We start from the raw sequence: 19,916 nt of genomic DNA, 5'->3' as shown, positions 1-19,916 counted from the left end.
CAAATAGTTTCTGTGTGATTATTCAGGTCTGGGTGGCTGGGAAACAAATGAGCAGTCTTTGTTTACACCAAACCTTCCCTAGATAGATATGGACACACCATACTTTGTGGATCTTTAACTTCAAACCTAGGACAAATGGCTGAGGTGCCTATAACATTCCTTGGCTGTACCTGGTTCCCCTCCCCTCACATGGTTCAGGGTCCTGTCCACTCTGGACTCCCCCAGATGTCCCTGCCTCTGACTGCGCTCTCCCACACGTCTACAATCAACTTTCTCCTCCACCACATGAGGACCAGTCAGGACCTTTCCTTTTTAATTCTTTCATTCAGTGGGGTCCCTGCCAAAACCACAGGACTCAAATTCAACTGGGGAAGGCTCTAGACTGTAACACTCCATACTGGACCACTGGGACCCAATATGAATGTTATGAAAAAAAAGGGTGGGCAGAAATAGTGGTGACCAGAGCCACCAGACCCTCAAGTAGCCCAGGCTGGCCTTAAACTAGCAATTTAACTGCAGGTGACCTTGAACTCCTGAAACTCTCGTCCTCTTACCTCTCCCTACTGGTCATGATGCTTGACTCCACCCCCTCCTGTACTAGAAGGTGGTCTACCACTGTGATGCCTCTCTAGCTACTTCTTTCCTTTTTACTCATTACTTTGAAATAGGGCTCAAAAGATGTGTGGGCTGTGAACTCACTCTAATCCCCAGGCTGGTCTTGAACTTTAAATTCTCCTGCCTCAGTCTCCTGAGTAGCTGGTGTTACAGGCTTGGCTAGCAAACTTTTTTTCAGTGCCAAGTCATATTGCAGATTAAAGGATACCAAACGGCACTATGGAAGCTGTCTCCTCCCTGTATCTACCCTCAGCCAGTAATTACCAAAGATCTATTAAAATATAACCCAGGACTGCCTTGGGGAACTATTGCAGTTAACAGCTGCTGGAGGAAGGGAGACATATTCTTCAAGGTGCCCATGGTCAGGCAAATATAACCCCTTACCCACACACAGGCAAGCAACTCAGCAGATTTTAAAAATAAAATAAGGAGTCGTCTATGATGCCACAACTCCAGAGGCAGGTGGATCTCTGTGAGTTCGAGGCCAGTCTACTCTAGAGAGTGAGCTCCAGGATAGCCAGGGATACAAAGAGAAACCCTGCCTCAAGGAAAAAAAAAAACAAAAAGAAAGAAAGAGGATTAGTGGGGAAGAAGAGGGGATCATTGAGGGTAGGGCAAGAGAGGTTAGTAGGTGAACAAAAAATATACATGTGTATGAAATTATTGAAATCATACAATAAAATACAAAAGTTTATAAAACTTAAGACTGTGTGGGTGGCATGTGCCTGTAAACCTGTCACTCGGCAATAGGACACAGTTCAGAAGTCTGGAGTCATCCTCGAGTAAATGGCAAATCTGAAGTCAGCCTGGGCTACACAAGACGCAGTCAAAAAAAAATAATAAGCTATAACTTGAGGCTGAGGTGTGGCTCAGTGGTACAGTTCTTAGCTAGCTCTCACAAGATGGTGTGTTCCATCCTTAATGTCAAACACTTGTACACACTCATACACACTCAGATCCTGTCCCTCTCAAGGATCAGAACCTCTAAGAAGCTCTGCCCCACAGTGTAAAGCCCAGGTCTTCTCAGTGGTCAGGCCCCGCAGGAGCTGTCTCCTTCCCACTGCTACTGGTTTCCTCCATCAGCTGGGTCAGATCAATGAGATCTCAGGCCTTCAAGCTGAGGTGCTCTTCCCTCTCCTTCAGGCCACCATGACCAGACAAAGCCCTCCCCAAATACTTCTGGTCTTGAACCTGATTTATTGTTATTGCTACCTAAGACTCTATGCTTTATTTTTATTTGCTTTATGTAACAGACTAGGTTGGCTGGAATTCACTATGTAGCCCACACTGGCCTCAAACTCAAGGCATTCCTGTCTCAGCCTCCCAGACTGCTGGAATTAGAGGGATGTGTCCCCATGCCTAGCTAGACTTCCGATTTTAGGTCATGATGCTGGCTGTTGCCTGGTTTCCCCCATAGAATGGATTATTCCTGAGACCTGAATTTCTTTCCTTCCTTTTACTTCTTTCCTCTTTTGGTTTTGAGACAGGGCTTCTCTGTGTTGCCTTGGCTGGCCTTGAACTCAGAATCTGCCTGCCTCTGCCTCCTGAGTACTGGGACTAATGGTGAGACCTGGATTTCTTTATATCTCCATACTCCTCACAGCAATGCAGTGTTGCGTGCAGCATGAAGCACAGCGTGGGAAGGGCGACACTAGCACTGTAACGGCTGAGGATTTGACGCTGTATGGCTGGAAGAACACACTCGGAAAAAATGGACACAAGAGTTACTGTTTGTTTCACAATGTCCCCTGGACAGAACTGGAAACAGAGGCACAGATGGATTAAGTGATCTGTCCAAAGTTACCATAAGGGGTGGGGCCAAGCTGTTCTCTAAACTACAAAGCTAAGACCAATCCTAGTGTTGCGAAGAGAAGCAGGAAGTGGAGCAAGCCCAAGAGTCCAGAGTCCACATCTGGGCTCTGGCACAAGCCTCCAAGGTGATGGAGTGTGACCACGAAGTGTGGCAGAAGCAAATCATTCATGCCCCTGAGGCCTCACTTTTTTCTTCTGTAAACTTCAAGCTGTCATCCCTGGTTTATGTTCTGGGAATCTTGGAACTCGCAATGTACGTGAGGATGGCTCTGAACTTGCAGCGGATTCTCCTGTCTCTGAAGTGTTGAGATTACAAGCATATGATACCAGCTGTTTCTTTTGTTGTTGGTGGTGGTGGTTGTGAGACAAGGTCTTGTGTAGCCAAGGCTGAACTCACTAAGGTAGCCAAGGCTGAACTCACTAAGGTATCTGAAGCTGGCCCTGACCTTCGGCTCTTACTGCCACAACCTCCCAAATACTGAGATATGAGTGTGCACCACCATGAATGGCTTCAAAATCCAACACATTTCCACTGTAAGGTCTGTAGCCCAGGCAGAAACTTTACCAAACACCAAAAGGACCAAGAACTTAAAAACACATAGCGGGAGGAAAAAAGATAAGGTTCCTCTTTGCTATCTGGTCTTTGTTCGTGTTCCTTCTCTCTAGATAGTCACAGGGTCTCCTTCGGTTGACAGACAGGTACTGTTGTAAACCCTGTTGTTCCATAAGCAGGGTCAGCTCAGGTCACACACAAAAAAGACGCCCTTCATAAACAGGCTACACAGGGCTATGGATGAACTGTAGTTCCCTGCTCAGCAAATTACAAAGCCTTCCCCTCGTCTCTGCTTTTTCCCAGAGCTATTATTTGGTGCGTTTTGCGATGACAGTGAGCTCTCTGCTCAGGAGGCTCCCTTGGCTCACCCGGTTGCTCTGAACTCCAGACTGCCCATGGTCCCTGACAGTTCTGTAATACCGCTGCCACATTGGGACCATATCTGATGGTGCCCAGCCAAACGGCCTGCACGGTGCGGCTACCGAACGAATGGATGGGTATGAGAAAACTCACAAACACTCGGATGGATGTCTACTCTGGGTTCATCCTTTTGCCAGGTCGCAGGGCTCCCTAGGACCCCAGATTCCACCACTATCACCATCACGCCCCTAACTCAGGTCCAGAGAAAAACTAAGCCATAAGTACCGTGCTCTAAACCCAGAATAATATGCAAGTACCCAGTGGGCAGCAGGGAAACTTAGGAAGAGGATGGAGTTTGCGGAGTAAAGTGTCAAGAATAGCTAGGCAAGAAATCCTAGTAGGCTTGTCAGTCTTGCCCCTAACTAGTGACAGGTAAGCCCACCCTAAAGCTTTCATCCTTCATCCTATTGGCTCTCGTAGACGTCAACTGCCACAAACCCTCTTCCCTATTGGTCTGCATTACAACAAGCGCGGTGCCGCACGCCCTTCTTCGCTATTGGACAAGTACCATGCCCCTCTAGCAGAAGTCATCCCCATTGGTTCTAGGGTTTTGCCGGTTCGCGCCGGGATTGGTCAGGGCTGGAAGCCATGCCCTGAGCAACCACCTGAGAGAAGGGTCAAGAATGGAAGGGCCAGGGACCGCGGGGTGAGACTCACGCTGGGCTGGGGGCAGGCAGATGTAGGTCTTGAAGAACTCGCTGCGGCGGGCGGCCTCCTTGATGCGGTTGGCCAGCGGCTTGCTGACCTGCCGGATGCCTAGGTAGAACAGCTTCGCCATGGGGAACGCGCCCACCACCATCTTGGCGGTCGCCCTGGGCACGCGCAACCTTGCTGGCTGACTGGGCGGGGCGCCACTGACCTCGCCGCTCCGCTCCCGCCCTCCGGTGGGCCGTGCGTGTCTGCGTAAGGAGGGACTCGCCTTCGTACCTACGTACGAGCGCGCGTCTGCACGCTTGCGGGGGGGGGGGGGGGGGGGGGGGGGGGGGGAGAGAAAAAGGGTGTTTCTCTGCAGGAGCGCTCTGTGACGTCACCGCGTCGACGCCTCGACGTCCGTTCGTTAAATATGCAAATACACAGCGGAAGTGAGGCGTCAGAGGGCGGTGCCGTTTAACGGCCGCTCGTGGGAGCGTGGCCTGGGCCCTATTCCCGGCGTAGTGACGTCACCACGCTCTTGTGCGATGTCACGTACCGAGTCGGCGTCCCAGCCCATGGGAGGCGCCTCGTTAAGTTCCAATTAAGTCTAATGAGTCCCGGGTACAGCTTCCTCCGCGGGTTAGGACGCTCACCGGGGAGCGAGGAGACTCACCGCGTAGTCACAAAGACCTGGCCGCTTTACTCACTCTCCTCTGAAGTTGGAGGAGTGACTCAAACCCCTCAGGAAATCAGTTTTAAATTACGTTTTTTTTTATAATTTTTTAAAAAGTTGGGTCTCAGAGGCTGTAGAGATGACTCAGTGGTCAAGAGCACTTCTGCTCCTCCAGAGGACCCAGGTTCAAGTCCCAGCACCCACGTGACAGCTCACACCTGTCTAACTCCAGATCCATGGCTTCTGACACCCTCACACAGACATACATGCAGGCAAAACACCAATGAACATAAAAACAAATTTTAAAAAAAAAGCTATGTTTCAGGTAGCCTAGCCTCACTCCGGACTCAATGTATAGCCGAGGCTGGCCTTGGAACTCCTGATCTTCCTTTGTTTTCATAGTTGAAGATGGATCCTGAAACATTTCCCGTGCTAGGCCACCTGCTCCAACACTGAGGAAGCCTAGATCCTCACTCAAGGATTCTAGTCAAGGACTCCACCGCTGAGTCACACCTCAAACCTGTCCCTGGGTGATTCTGAGCGCAAGGTGGGCTGTGTCCCCAGCTTGGTGTGTGAATCCTGAGTGTAAAGCATAAGAAGTGACATATGGAGATATTGGAAGTGCAAGTCCCACAGGCCCTCCCCGCCCTGTGCGCATTAGTCCTAGTATCTAGTTCCAGCCGGGTGACACAGGGCTCCTCAGCCTGCAGTATTGGCTGCTGCCATTGGTTCTCAAGCAGCCCCGCTTCCTTCTGCCGAGGGTAAGTGTCCCCAGGGAGCTGTCTGAGGAAGGAACTTTAAGGACTTGTCCCAGACTGTCCTCCCTTACCCAGCAGGGAGCAAAATCATATAAACAAAGTCAGGATTGAATTGAGAGAAATTCCTGGATGGTGGCCTGAGGATGGGTAGTTGGAGACCAGAAGGGACAGGAAGCATAGGAGCAGAAGGATGGTAGCTAGCAAGAGGGAAACACTGGGGACATAGCCAGAGGACCCCGGCCTTTTCCCTTGGTGTCTTTGTTCAACTTCCTGCAGCGGGGGACCAAGGCTTTATATTAATGGCAGCTGGGCCTGGTGTCACACTGTCATGGCAACACTCGGGAGGCTGAAGCAGGAGGATGGAATGTTCTAGGTCAGCCTGGGCCACTCAGTGAGTCCTGACTCAAAATGTACAAAAATAAATATGATGTACGTCAGAGGGACTGGGTATAACTGGATTTTGCAAAGTGCTTGTCTAACTTTTGCAAGAAAGACCCTGTGTCTGATGCCCACTACTGGACAGAAAGAAGGGGGTGTACCAGCCAGGGCTCTCTAGAGTCACAGGATTTGTGGAATGAGTAGATAAGGGGAATTTAAATGTATTGGAATGACTTACAGGCTGAGTCCAACAATGGCTAGTCGTAAATGGAAAGTCCAAGAATCAGTAGCTGCTCAGTCCCATGAGACTGGGTGTCTCAGCTGCTCTGCAGGGACCCCAAAGGAGGAATGGATGGGCTGATGAGGCAGGGGCAAGCAGGTGAAAGATGAGCTCTTCCTCCTTCCATTGTCCTTATAACCGCTTCCAGAAGAAGGTGTGGCCCGGATTAAAGGTCTGTGTCTTCTTGCCTCAAGATCCAGATCACGAATGTGCCCTTCGTTTCTAGATTCATTAGTTATAGTCAAGTTGACAAGCAGGACTAGCCATCAGAGGGGGAGAGCATGTGCCACCCAGATGTCTAAATTATGACAAATGTCCAGATTATGAAGAACAGCTCTTCCAGGACCCCTTCTGAAAATGTGCAGTTGGATGAGGTTCATCATCTACTTTGGACAACGTCTTCCCACTCATTTTCATTTTTAATTGTGTGTATTTGTGTGTGCAAGGAGGGGGGAATGTGCACATGAGTACAGTGCCCATAGAGGACAGCAGAGGGCACTGGAGCCCTGGAGCTAGTCTTTGAGGTGTTTGTGAGCTACCTGATGTGGAGCTGGGAATGGAAGTCCTCTCTCAGAGGCCCCTCGTCTCATTCCACAGACTCCCCAACTGAGGCCCAGGCTTCCATGGTAATCAGGGTAATGGCTCCCAGAGTCCCAGCCCAGGGTCCTCTTTTTGTTTTGGTTTGATTTGGTTTTGTTTTTTCAAGACAGGCTTTCTCTGTATAACCCTGGCTGTGCTAGAACTCACTGTGTGGGCCAGGCTGACCTCAAACTCAGAGATCTGGCTGCCTCCTGAGGGCCGGGATTAAAGGCGTGCCACCACCTCTTGGCTCAGGGCCATCTCCTAATCCCTGCTGCTGATGGGCCTACTAGGGAGTCTAGGATCCCCGAGAAGGTTTTAGCAAACTTCCAAATTTATATGTAATTATTCTTTTCTAGCTGAGTCCTCAATTCAGAACAGCTTACAGAACAAAGTAGGTGTTCAGTACATTTTGTTTTGTCTTCTGCTATTGAGAAGACAGTCTCTGCCAGGCAGTGGTGGTGCACCTGTTTAATCCCAGCACTCAGGAGTCAGAGGCAGGCGGATCTCTGAGTTTGAGGTCAACCTGGTCTACAGAGCGAGTTCCAGGACAGCCAGAGCTACACAGAGAAACCCTGTCTCAAAAAACAAAATAAAACAAAAAAGAAGACAGTTTTGTTACATAGCTTAGTCTGGCCTTAAATTTACAATCCTCTTGCACTGGTTTGGAGAGTCCTGGGATTACAGGCCTGCACCACCATGCAGAGATAGCTCCATCTTCTCAGATTGGTGCCTTCTAAACCCCATCACTCCACTCCTCTTTACTAAGTGCTTTTTTACCCTCATTCCTCTCTTCAAGCCCCTCTTCTGTTCTCTGAAAAGGGTTCTATGGGACTCTGGGATGTGGATGCTTGTGCACTTGCATGTGTGCGTGTGCGTGTGCGTGTGTGACATCTTCCCATCTTAGGGGCCTATTTCTACATCATACGGACATTGCCTGAGGGCTAATCAGAGCTGGGCTCTTCCTTTCCCCCTCCTGCTTGGTGGAGGAACTGCCACGGCCATCTGGATGACCCATTAAGCCACAAAGAGGAAGGGACACCATAAGCTAAGTCAGGCAGCCCTGGCCACCCTGGGGCGTGGGAATAGACACAGATATGGGAGAAACAGGGAGCCCAGGGTGGCCCCAGCACTGACTCACCGTAAGACCTTCCTCCCTTTGCCTTCTAGCCTCTTGAGTGACTGGTTCCCAGAGTCCCTTTCCGCCCAGGCCCCTTGGGCACCCTTTTCCCAGAATGGGCCAGGGGCTCAAGTTACATAATCCTTTAGACCTTTGTGTTTTTTCCACAAAGTCCTCCTTCAAAACAAATCCTAAAAACTGGTCCCAGTGGCGTGGTGGCCCACACTGTTTAATCCTGCCACTCACAAGACAGGCAGAGGGATCTCTGTGAGTTCTAGGCCAATCTGCTCTACATAGCAAGTTCTAGGCCAGCCAGATTTACACAGTGCGATCTGTTTTTTGGTTTTTTTGAGACAGGGTTTCTCTGTGGCTTTGGAGCCTGTCCTGGAACTAGCTCTGTAGACCAGGCTGGTGAGATCTGTTTAAAAAACAAAACAAGGGGGCTGGAGAGATGGCTCAGAGGTTAAGAGCATTGCCTCCTCTTCCAAAGGTCCTGAGTTCAATTCCCAGCAACCACATGGTGGCTCACAACCATCTGTAATGAGGTCTGGTGCCCTCTACTGGCCTGCAGGCATACACACAGACAGAATATTGTATACATAATAAATAAATAAATAAATAAATAAATAAATAAATATTTAAAAACAAAAACAAAAAAACAAACCAAACCTGGTCCTGGTGGTGAAGGCCCATCATCCCAGCTATTCAAGAACTGAGGCAGGAGGATCAGATGTTCAAGGCCTGGATGGGCTACAAAGAGAGCCCAGAACCTGCCTGGGCATCTTATCAAGACTAAGGGAAGAGAGTGTATGTGGCTCAGCCAAGGAGCACTCAATAGGAGGAGCCCTCGTACCAAAATAAATGAGGGGGAGAGCAGAGGCCAACAGATGACTGAGCAGGCGAAGGCTGTTATCCAAGCCTGGGGACCCGAGTTTGAGTCCCTGGCTTCTACATGGAAGGAGAGAACCAACACTCGTAAGTTGTCCTCTGACTGCCATGGAATGATGCGGCAGAACCCCCACCCTGCAATAAATAAATAAATAAATGTAAATAAAGTTGTCTTGCTGTGCTCACTTTGTCCTTGTCCTGAGCCTCCTCTCTAAACCAGTCTGCCCGGATGGCCCTCATCTGCTTTTGACACCCCTTGTCCTGCAAGGTCTCAGACTGAGAGAATGCGGTTCATGTCAATCTCAGAAACTCTCTGCTCCACAGCAATTCACTCCTGTAAGACTAACACTTGAGAAGCTGAGAAAGGACCATGAGCTCAATCCAGACTGGGATAAAAATAACCATACTCTTTCTCTAAAACACAGGAAAGAATTACTCTCACCAGCATGAATTCTAGGCAGGAGCTCTACCACTGAGCCACACCCCAGCCCCTCACTGGGGGATTCTAGGCAGGGGCTCTACCACTGGGTCACATCCCAGCCCCTCACTGGGGGATTCTAGGCAGGGGCTCTACCACTGAGCCACATCCCAGCCCCTCACTGGGGGATTCTAGGCAGGGGCTCTACCACTGAGCCACACCCCAGCCCCTCACTGGGGGATTCTAGGCAGGGGCTAGTTTAGTTTAGTTCATCCTAAACTCTCCAAGGCTGACTTCCCTTGTGGGACCCCACTGATGTGGACTGTGTCATTCCCCCATCAGGCCCTGCCAGTTAAAACGAATCATTGGGGGTCATGGTGGAAGATGACTGAGAAAGACACAAAAACCACTTTTCCCCCCTTGTTTTACGAAGATTCACACGGTCATATTTACATACATTTGCATTCAGCAGGGAGGGGTGGGGCATGAGGATGGAGCTCACTGTGCTGGTGGCAGCAGCACCTTCAGCGGCACCTGGTCCCCTTGGGCAGTCGGAGGCACTGCCCAGATAGCTCCGGAGGCCTTGCCGGTGGTGCTCCTCTTGGAGGTCAAGGGTGTCTCCAGGGTGAGGGAAGCACTGGCCATTTCCTGGGGCTTGTCGCTGGCCAGGAAACGCAGGAGGTTGTGTAGGGCCTTGGCCACGTCACTGCGGGCTCCCTCATTGACCAGACAGTAGAGGATGGGGTCGGCCACACAATTGAGGCTGGTGAAGGCCAGGGAGCTGTGGTAGGCGGAGAAGACTCGCTCCTCGAAGCCACAGTCCCAGGGCCGACCCAGGTAGACAGCGCTTCGAGACAGCAGGAGGGCATGGTAGGGTGCAAAGCACACCAACACGATGGCGATGAGGCTCAGAGCCAGACGCTTGATCTTGACCTTCTCCTGGCGCTCCGTGGACACACTGCTCTGCACGGCTCGCAGGATGCCGCGGTAGCACAGCAACATGAGTGCCCAGGGGAAAAGAAAGCCCACGAAGACACGGTACAGATTCATCCAGGCCACCCAGCTCTCCATGGGGAACTTCTCGAAGCAGAAGGTGTGGTTGTAGCGATCTCGAAAGAGCTCGTCGTGGAAGAGTGGTGCAGAGTTGGCGCCCAGCTCGGTGGCCCAAACCACAGAGCTCACAGCCACTGCTGTCTTGACCCGGCGCAAACGGGCAAAGCGCAGCGGATGGGCCACTGCCAGGTAGCGGTCCACCGAGATGCAGCACAGGAAGGCAATGCTAATGTAGATGTTGCTGTAGAAGATGAAGCCAAAGAGCTTGCAGGAGCCGGGGCCATGGATCCAGTTGTCGTGGTGGAGGAAGTAGTCGACCCACAACGGCAGCGTGCAGATGTAGAGCAGGTCTGCGATGCTCAGGTTCATCAGGTACACACCTAGCTCATTGCGCTGGCGTACCTGGCGGTAGGCAGCCCACAAAGCCAGGCAGTTGGTAGGCAGCCCCACCCCGATGACAAAGATGTAGAGGGATGGCGGGAAGAGGTGGTCCACTCGAGAGTCCACGTGGCAGCCCTCCCACGTGCGGTTGCCCATCCTGGGCGCTGGGGCTTCCTAGGTTCTTCCCCTGGCCCACTGGGGCTACAGGGCCACGGGGGGCGGGAGGCCATCGGGCCCCCTGAGCCCCCTCTTTGGAGGCTCAGGGGAACATCATAGGAGATGGTTCACGAGGACAGAGTTCCAGGTTTGTTTTGTGGAAGGCTAAGCAAAAGGACAACTTGAGAAGGCAGGATGAAGGTTGGACAAGAAGTGGCTCTAATGTCAATGGGAGTGTCTGTGCAAGCAATCAGACATAAAGATGGGTGCGCAGGAAAAAAAACAGATGAAGGCAATGTTTATGGAGGAGTTAAAGACACCACAGGTACCATGCTCACTGAGGTCTTAGGGAGTAAGCATGGGCACGATTAAGTACCAATGGGATGGAATGTTCTACAAGACTCAGGAAATAACACAGGAGAGCATTGAGTTGGGAAGATGCAGCTTGGAGTACTGCATCTGCTAGGACGCCAGCAGGAAGCAGAGAACTATGTAAAGTCACCACAGTGTCCTCTGGGGATGGACAAAGAGGAAGGACTGGCTAAGGCTGGGGACTGTGGGAAGGGATGCTGGAAACAGGAAGATGAGTAAGCTGTGGAGCACAGGAGGACTGTGGGTAGAAGAACTCGGAAGAGTTGCTGCTGGAGGAGTTCAAGGGGTGGAGATGGAGTCCCATTCACGACCACATGGAGAGCTGAGCTGGGTAGGCCTGTGGGGAGAGAAAACAGTGGGGAAGCAGGCATGTTCCTCCATGCTGGCCTCCCCCATACCGTCCCATTATTCCTGTGGAAGAGAAAGGGGACGTCCCAACAAAAACTGCTGGAGTACCACCCTAAGGAATAGATTCCTAAGAGCATGGGACTGGGTGTGTGTGTGTCAGACAACAGTGGGGCTTCCCAAACACATCTTAAAGACCTAACATGCTGAGCACATTGTCCGGTGCTTTAGATCCCAGCAGTCGGAAGGTAGAGGCAGGAGGGTCAGGAGTTCAGTTATCCTCCCCACACATTTGTCTGAAGCCATGAAAACCTGTCTCAGAAGAGCCGTGGAGGGTGAGGTGTGTGGAGATGGCTCGGCGGGTAAAGGAGCTGCCAGACCTTGCGACCTGAGTTTGAGTCCAGGCACTCACACTGTGGAAGAAATAACCAAGTCTGCAGGTTGTTCTCTGAAGCCCACCTGTGTAGCATAGCAAACAGGCGGACACGGGGTGGGGGTTGGGGGGATGGAGGGAGCGAGAGCAGAGAGAGGGGAGGGAGGGAGGGAGGGGGGAGAGAACTTGGCAGGTTGAAGCCAGAGGTGCCTTTCAGACCTGTCCAAGGTCCTGATGCTCTCAATTCTTTTCCCAGCCTGCCTTTCTGTTTCTAGTCCCCTAGACACAAAGGAGCCCTGGGGTTGACAGTGGAACAGAGCAGGGGCTGTAGATTCTGGAAAGGTCAGGATCAGGAAATCAGGAGAAGCCTGGGGCTAACGTCAGCAGGGGTCCTCACAACCCTCTCCTTTCCCTTTGTCCCAGTGAGGACCTTGGATCCACCCACTACCTTCCCTATTTTTTTTTCTGGGATGCTCTACAAGTTTAGAGCAGAGAATGTTCATGCACCAAGCCCCTGATGGTCTGTACATTAGTTTTTTTTCTGTCTCTCTCTTTCTGAGTCTCTCTTTCTCTCTCTCTTTCTCTCTCTCTCTCTCTCTCTCTCTCTCTCTCTCTCTCTCTCAGGTTTTTTGAGACAGGGTTTCTCTTCAAGTTTGGGGACCTGTCCTGGAACTTGCTCTGTAGCCCAGGCCTGACCTCAAACTCACAGAGGTCCGCCTGCATCTGCCTCCTGAGTGCTGGGATTAAATTCCACCACTGCTGGGCTCTGAGTCTCCTGCAGCTGAGGCTGGCCTTGAACTTGCTACTTCACTGGGGATGACCTTGAACTCCTCACTCCTCCTGCCTCCTCCTCCAGTGTTCAGTGTTCAGCTCACAGGAGTGCACAGACCTGGGACTGCTAGCCTGGCCTTGGGAATCGCAGGCAGGCACTCTACCAACCAGGCTATTGCCTCTACCCATCTGTCAGCTGGCTTGTTGGACTGTTTGAAATTGGGTCTTACTGTTTAGCCCAGGCTGGCCTGAGAGCTGGGACTAGAGGCGAGCAACACCTGGCCCAGCTTTAAAAGCATTTTTAAACTCGGGAGGTAGAGGCAGGCAGATCTCTGAGTTTGAGCTCAGCCTGGTCACAGAGTGAGTTCCAGGACAGCCAGGACTACACAGAGAAACCCTGTCATGAAGAAAAAGGAAAGAAAACCATAAAAATGAGATCATACATGAAAATCCGATCTAAGATGGTGAAAGGAGTAAGTCCATGTGGTCTGGGTGGAATAATGTGGAGGCTGAAAAGTCACATCTGAAAAATTCTGAGGACACACTTGAAAACCACCATTTGAGGGGCCCGTGTGATGGCTTATGTCAGGGAAGGCACTGGTGACCAAGTCTGACAACCTTAGCTTTATCCCCATAGCCATATGGTGAAAGGAGTGAAATGGATTTCAGAATTCCTCCTCCATGCATTCTCCTCGGCACATAACACCTGTCTCCGGTCCTCAAAAGAGGTGGGGAGGGGTGGGGAGGGGAAGAGAGAGAGAGAGAGCGAGCAGAGAGAAGCTGGTTAAATCTACTGGGCAGAGGAGGATACTGTAGTCCACTGAGGACAAGCTGGTTAAATCTACTGGGCAGAGGAGGATACCGTAGTCCCCTGAGGACAAGGAATGAGCCTGGACTCACACAGCAAATTCCCAGAAGTCTACGTCTTTCTTTTTCCCAAGGAAAGTCTGTCCTGCTTTACCTTCTGATGGACCCTGATCTGTGTGCCTGGCTCTCTAAACTCTTGCTGGCTCTATGCTGCCCTCGCTGCTCAGGAGCCTGGGACAGCATCTGTCCTGCCACTCTCCCTCCCTCAATTCACTTCCCAAGGAGCCAGGAAGATGTTGCTAAAGGAATCCACTCTTGTTCTTTTCTTCATGAACCTCCAAAGGCTTCCAAGAGGCTGGGGGAGTATCTCAGTGATTGATAGAGCCCCTGCCTAGAACCCCCCAGTGAGGGGCTGAGGGCGTGGCTCAGTGGTAGATCCCCTGCCTAGAATCCCCCAGTGAGGGGCTGGGGTGTGGCTCAGTGGTAGAGCCCCTGCCTAGAATCCCCCAGTGAGGGGCTGGGGTGTGGCTCAGTGGTAGAGCCCCTGCCTAGAATCCCAGTGAGGGGCTGAGGGCAGGGCTCAGTGGTGGAGCATTGATTTGGTACCTGCACGGCCCTAGGTTCTAGCTGCCATATAAACGAATGGACTTAAGGGAAAAAACGGAAGCTCCTGGTGCTTGGTACAGGTAAGGAAGGAGACTTTTCCCAGCTAGCCCGAGCTGCCTTATCTGCTTCTCCCTTAAGCACTCTCCAAGCCAATGAACTTCCTTCACCACGGATCTCTCCACACTCTCTTCCTGACTTCACAGCACTTGTTTCTTGGGGACAGGGACCTTGAGTGTCATGTGGCCTTGCACACAGTCCTGCTCAACAAGCACCTGGGTACAGAAGTCATTCCAGAAGTCGGGAGAGGTCATGCCACCCTCCAGCCCTCCTCCCACCATGGCTCTCCTCCTCCTTCACTGCACCCCAGGCATCGACAAGTCCTGGGGAGACCTAGGGGGAAGAAGTTGTGTGCTGGGAGATTAAAGGACAGGATCCATCTGCCTCCTAATTGACTTGAAAAGGTCAGGCTGTGTCCTGATCCCTAAAGCCAGTCCCCTGTGGGGGTCCCTAGACATCTACCACCTCCACCCCAGAGGTGGAAACTTCTGGGCCCTTTGGAGATGGAATGGGAAGGGCTTGCTCCTGGGTAAACAAATGAGAACCAGCCCAGTCCACCGTCAATCAAAACCTCCCACCCAGGCCAAGTCGTTACTGTTGTTTTGTTTTTTGAAGACAGGGTTTCTCTGTGTAGCCCTGGCTGTCCTGAAATTCACTCTGTAGACCAGGCTGGCCTCAAACTCAGAGATTCGCCTTCCTCTGCCTCCTGAGCGCTGGGATTAAAGGCGTGCGCCACCACCACTGGGCCCCAAGCCAAACCAAGTCTTCACTAAACCTTTCCTTTTTTTTTTTTTTTTTTTTTTTTTTTTTTTTTTGTATTTTCGAGACAGGGTTTCTCTGTAGCCTTGAAGCCTGTCCTGGAACTAGCTCTGTAGACCAGAGACCAGGCAGGCCTCGAACTCACAGTGATCCACCTGCCTCTGCCTCCCGAGTGCTGCGATTAAAGGCGTGCGCCACCACTGCCCGGCTTCACTAAACCTTTCCTGCTCTGTCTCTGCCTCGTCTGTCCCTTCTTTCTGTCCTCTCTCTCTTGTCTGTCTGTCTCTCTCTCCCTCTTCCTTTCCCTCTTTCTATCTCTCTTTTCATCTCTCCCTCTCTTCTCTCTCTGCCTCCCTCTCTATCTCTCTTTTCATCTCTCCTCTCCTCTCTCTCTCCCTTTCTCTCTATCTCTCTTTTCATCTCTCCCTCCTTCCTCTTGTGACATCAAGGGGAACCTTTGCCTCTAGAAGTCCTAATTTCTGCAGAAGTCAGGTACGGTCTTTATCCTAACCACATCACACAAGGACATCTTTGAAAAAATAAATTATTGTCAGTAAAACGTGCAATATTTGGGACTGGGGATATAGTGCAATTTTAGAACGCTTGCCCAGAGTCTCATAGTGGATGCTGGGGTGTGGTTCAATCAGCACAGTGTTTCTCTAGCATGCATGAGGTCCTGAGTTCAATCCCCATGACTCACCAAAAGAAAGAGGTCTAGGCATATAGCTCAGCTGGTGAAATATTTACCTAGCATGCATAGAGCCCTGGGATGAATCCTGGGATAAATGAGACCCTGTCTCAATAGGTAAAAAGAAAGAAATTAGTGGACTAGGGATGTGACTCAGAGTGCAAGGTGATACCTGCGTGCAGATTCTCAGCACCCACATAAAAGCCCTTGATGGAGAGCTGCATGTCCCCTGAACACCCCCCCTCCCCCACACACACAGCCCCAGGTCCCTGCTGAGACTGGACCGGGACACAGCAGCAAACATTCCTGGCAGGCAACGGAAATGAACTTCCCATTGCCAATTTCCTCCCAGGGAACAGAGTCTGGTACCCACCCTGTCCTCAGCCTACCTGAGTCATAGGGAAGCTAGGCATTGGGCAGAAAGGCACTGACAGACAGAAGGACAGCCCGACCTTTCTTCTTCCCTGCCCGACATCTGGCCACCGTAACTCCCCCACCCCCAAGTCATCACAGAACCTTGATTCTTAGAAGTCCACGGTACAGGCTCAAGTGGTGAGCTGGGACAGGAAGCTCTTTCTTCCTGGTGCATATGGGGAAACTGAGTTCCAGCTGTTTTTTCTTTGAGCTAAAAGATGTCTCCCTCTCTATTTTTTCCCTCTCATTCCCGTTCTCCTGTCTTTCTAGGGGCTTCAGACCCCTTTGGAAATCTGTCAAAAATGAGAATTTGGGTTTTTTGCTGCTGTTGTTATTTATTTATTTATTTATTCATTTATTTATTTAATCTTATTTTTGAGACAGGGTTTCTCTGTGTAGCCCTGGCTGTCCTGGGACTCACTCTGTAGACCAGGCTGGCCTTGAACTCAGAGATCCACTTGCCTCTGCCTCCTGAGGGCTGGGCCTCCTGAGGCGTGTGCCACCACACCAAATAGGGACCTTTATAAAAGTGACTGTGGAGGCTGGGGAGATGGCTAGTGGGTAAGACCATTCATTGTGATAGCAAGAGGACCTGAGTTCAAATACACAGCACCCACTAAAAGCCCAAAATGCCCTGTGTGCCTGTGGCGGCAGAGTTGAATAGTGGCAGGTGGGTGCTAGGGGCTGGCTGGCTCAGCAGTCTAGTGCAAACAGTAAGCATTGGGTTCAGACTTCAAAACTGAGTGTGGGTGTGGGTGAAGACACCAATATCCTCTGCTAGATCCCAAATTAGAACTCACCTTGCACACACACACACACACACACACTGACCCACCGTGGCTGAAGTGGCCCCTTCACCTCTTGCCCAGCCCCAGTTGGAGTCAATGTTATCTTAACCTTAGTGAGTCTTTGTTGGGGAGGTGCATGACCAAATTTTACTGTCGTGCTCCCCCAAGCTCAGGTTCCTGCAGGAAGGATAAGTTCAAGTGTGACACAATATTTGTGGGAGATAGGAAAGGTTAGCTTGAATCCCAAGCCCCTGCAGACCTCAGCTACTAAAATCAGAAAAAATCCCTGGTCTCACAAGACACCCCTGCCCCCCAATCCTGCAAGATTCAAAGACATGGAGGGTTGAAAAGCCAAGAGAAAGAAACGATAGGAGCCTCCCCATCACCACCCCTTAGCCCACCCACCACTTTTGTTTCCCAAGCCACTAGGCTGGCTCCCCCTCTTTCCCTCCACCGTGGGCTCCCAATCTACCCCATTCTGGAGGCCCCAGGGGACCAGCCAGCTCCGGTCGGCTCATTAAAGCTGAAATATGATCAGCGTGTCTCGCTGCCCACCTGGTGCCGTGGCAGCAGGCGGAAACGGTGACGGGGGTGCAGTCGGGCCTCTCCATGTCCTGGCTGGGCCTCAGTTTCCCCATTTCTATTAAGGAGCGTCTCTCTCCCACCCCTACCCTGGCTGCTACGCCCACACCAACCAGCAGGAATGTGGAACTGTTAGAACTACCCTGCTGACATTCTAGAATCCAAAGGTTCTCAAGTCCTGAGGTTTTTATGACCAGCCCTGTTTGGGGTCGAATGTTCTAACATTCTAGAGCCTTGGTTCTTTGCTTTCTGTTATTATTATCCTCGCTTTTGCCAGCACGCACCCTTGTCAGTTTCCAATATTCCAGGCGTCTCCCGGCCCAAGATTCTGAAGTTCTATTGTTAGAACCCTCTATGATTTCAAAAAAAAAATTAAAAAAATAAAACACACGCTATGACTTTCATAATCTATTATTAAACTCTGGGTGATTTTTATCTTTTTTCCAGCAAATGAATACACGTTTCCCTTTTCACTCTTTGCAGAAATGGGAACGCGTTGTAAATAGGTGAACATCACTTCCTCTTTCTCCCCATTTTTACTCTGACTTAAAAAAAAAATGAATTCTGAGATCGGGCAGCTGAAAGTTCACAGAGGCCGGGCATGGGGTCAGGATAGCTGATCATCACCTTCAACTGCCCACGCCCCCCCCCCCAAAAAAACCGATATTCTCCCACCTCAGGGAGAAAGTCTAGGAAGCCATGCTGCTTCTGACCCCTTGCTCACGGCCTGGCCTCGTCCCTCCCTTTTCGCACCAGCTGAGTTATTATTTGTCTAGACACAAACCAAATTATAGGCCCTGTCCTGGTTGAACCGTGAGTGGGCTTGGAGGGGGGGGGGTGTCAGGAGACAGGGGTGGAGTTAATCCCCTCGGTTTGTCTCTTTACCCCTGAAACTCCTCCCCCAAGCCCAGCAGGCCACCTCTGGTCCCTTTCCCTTTCCACCTGCAATCCCTCAGAAATACCTTTTCTGTTCCGCTGCAAACTCTCCCTTTTCGCCACCAGCCACCCAGACCCAAATCTGGCACCGCTCCCTACTCACTTAGTGGAGGACCTCATTGCCAGAATTAATCCGACTTAGCGTAAGTCCAAGAATCCAGGTATCCAGATATGGCCAAGGGAACCCAGGTCTCCGGCTATAGGCTACTGCGAACAAGAGTCCCAACCTCCGGGGCTGGCAATAACTCATTTCTGCTCTAGGGCTTCAGTTTCCCCGCTTGTAAAATGGAGGGGCATGGCCCACATGGTTCCCACATGTCTTTTGTAGCATCCAGCCGTGAATACCACGAACCAGCAGATTGTGCTTGTCTCAGAGGGTCTCAGTATCCTAGGTCCCATCATTCAAAGACTGGAAGGCAGGGTCTCATTCGGCCCAGACTGGACTCAGACCAAGATTCCCCCACGCCAGCCTGGGTTACATGTGCCACTACAAGATATTTTTTTTTTTTTTGAGACAAGGTGTCATATAGCCGGGGTCGCCCGGAACTCTTATCCTCTGTCTCTAGCTTCCACGTGCTAGGGTAACTGGCAGGTGCCACACTCCAGGCCCCGGGGCTCCTGGGTGATCCGAGTTTGGGAACCCTTCCTCCACCTGTCTCACCTATGGATTCCCAGGAGGATCCCAGTGGTGCCCAAACCTGAAGACAAGTCCAGTCGCAGAGACCAGGATGGTAGGGAGCCCTTTAGGTAGGTAGGTTGGGGGGGGGTGCAGCTCATTAGGGGCTCTAGAAAGACTGCAGGGGTGTTCACCATCTTTTTCACCAGTGTCTCCAATGCACATCCAGCTTCTCTCTCTCTCTCTCTCACACACACACAAAGAGTTTGGATCCATCCTTTTCCCTAGTTGAGGAGTGGGGTACAGAGTTCAGTGCCAGGGAAGGGGAGTGAGGCAAAGCAGGAAGGAGTTAACAGAGACCCAGCCAAATCCTGGAAGGGAGGAAGTAGCGGAGGAAGTCTAACTCCCCCCCAGCCAGGAATTCCTGAAACAGGAGGGTGGGGTAGGTGTGACCTCAGAAGCCACGGGGTGACTACAAAGAGAGCACTGGGGTCATGGTGTCACTCAGAGTCCATTTGTCTGGGATTGCAATCCCACTGACCCCTACCCCAATCCTAAAGGGCCTCACTACCTGAAGGAAATAAATTCCGCGATGTTGTAGGATTCAGGGACAGACGACAGATAGACAAGGGAGGCTGGAGCCGCCACAGGAGCGTGAGAGCACCAGAGAGCAACAAGATTAGAGAGCCCGGTGGAGGAAGGGGTCTCACAGAAATGCGATGGATAAAGAGTTGGGGATGTGCGGAGAGAAGGAGGGGTCCCACATAAACGGGGGTGCGAAGGCCAGGGTTGGGGCAGAAGGTACCCAGAAGCAGGCAGGGAGACCCTAAGGAAGTAGAGCGCCCGGGATTGTTGCTAAAGAACACCTACCTACAGCCTCAGCATTTAGGGGGTTGAGGCAGGAGGATGGCCAGTTCAAGGAAAACCTGTTAGCCTGGGGTTGTTCCACAAATGCCAGCGGGTGTAACGGGTGTGGTGACCCACACATATAATCCCGGTTTACTCTGAAAGCTGAAGCAGGAGGATTGCAGTGAGCTTGTGGTCAATGTGGGCAAGAAAGTGAGCTCCAAGAATTGTTTGGTGAT

At 51.3% G+C, this 19,916-nt stretch overlaps 2 protein-coding genes across 3 annotated transcripts in view; both read right to left on the bottom strand.

Moving 5' to 3' along the window:
- LOC101980783 (optic atrophy 3 protein homolog) overlaps positions 1-4,351 on the bottom strand; it is a 17,191-nt gene extending 12,840 nt beyond the window's left edge. The window contains exon 1 of the mRNA XM_005370275.3: positions 4,058-4,351. Within this exon, the coding sequence (XP_005370332.1) occupies positions 4,058-4,199 (142 nt within the window). The 5' untranslated portion in view covers positions 4,200-4,351. The remainder of the gene's footprint in view (positions 1-4,057) is intronic.
- A 5,200-nt stretch (positions 4,352-9,551) lies between these two features.
- Gpr4 (G protein-coupled receptor 4) overlaps positions 9,552-19,916 on the bottom strand; it is a 10,824-nt gene continuing 459 nt past the window's right edge. The window contains exons 1-2 of one of the 2 annotated variants that reach the window (XM_026777580.1): positions 11,747-11,961; positions 9,552-11,426 (exon numbers count right to left, since the gene is read on the bottom strand). In XM_026777580.1, the coding sequence (XP_026633381.1) occupies positions 9,626-10,717 (1,092 nt within the window). In that variant the 5' untranslated portion in view covers positions 10,718-11,426; positions 11,747-11,961 and the 3' untranslated portion in view covers positions 9,552-9,625. Of the gene's footprint in view, positions 11,427-11,746; positions 11,962-19,916 lie in introns of those variants that run through there. The other variant, XM_005370274.2, reaches the window with a different exon arrangement.

The sequence above is a fragment of the Microtus ochrogaster genome, unplaced genomic scaffold (genome assembly GCF_000317375.1).
Source record: "Microtus ochrogaster isolate Prairie Vole_2 unplaced genomic scaffold, MicOch1.0 UNK74, whole genome shotgun sequence".
Lineage (NCBI taxonomy): Eukaryota > Metazoa > Chordata > Mammalia > Rodentia > Cricetidae > Microtus > Microtus ochrogaster.
This window is presented reverse-complemented; position numbering and strand designations above follow the sequence as displayed.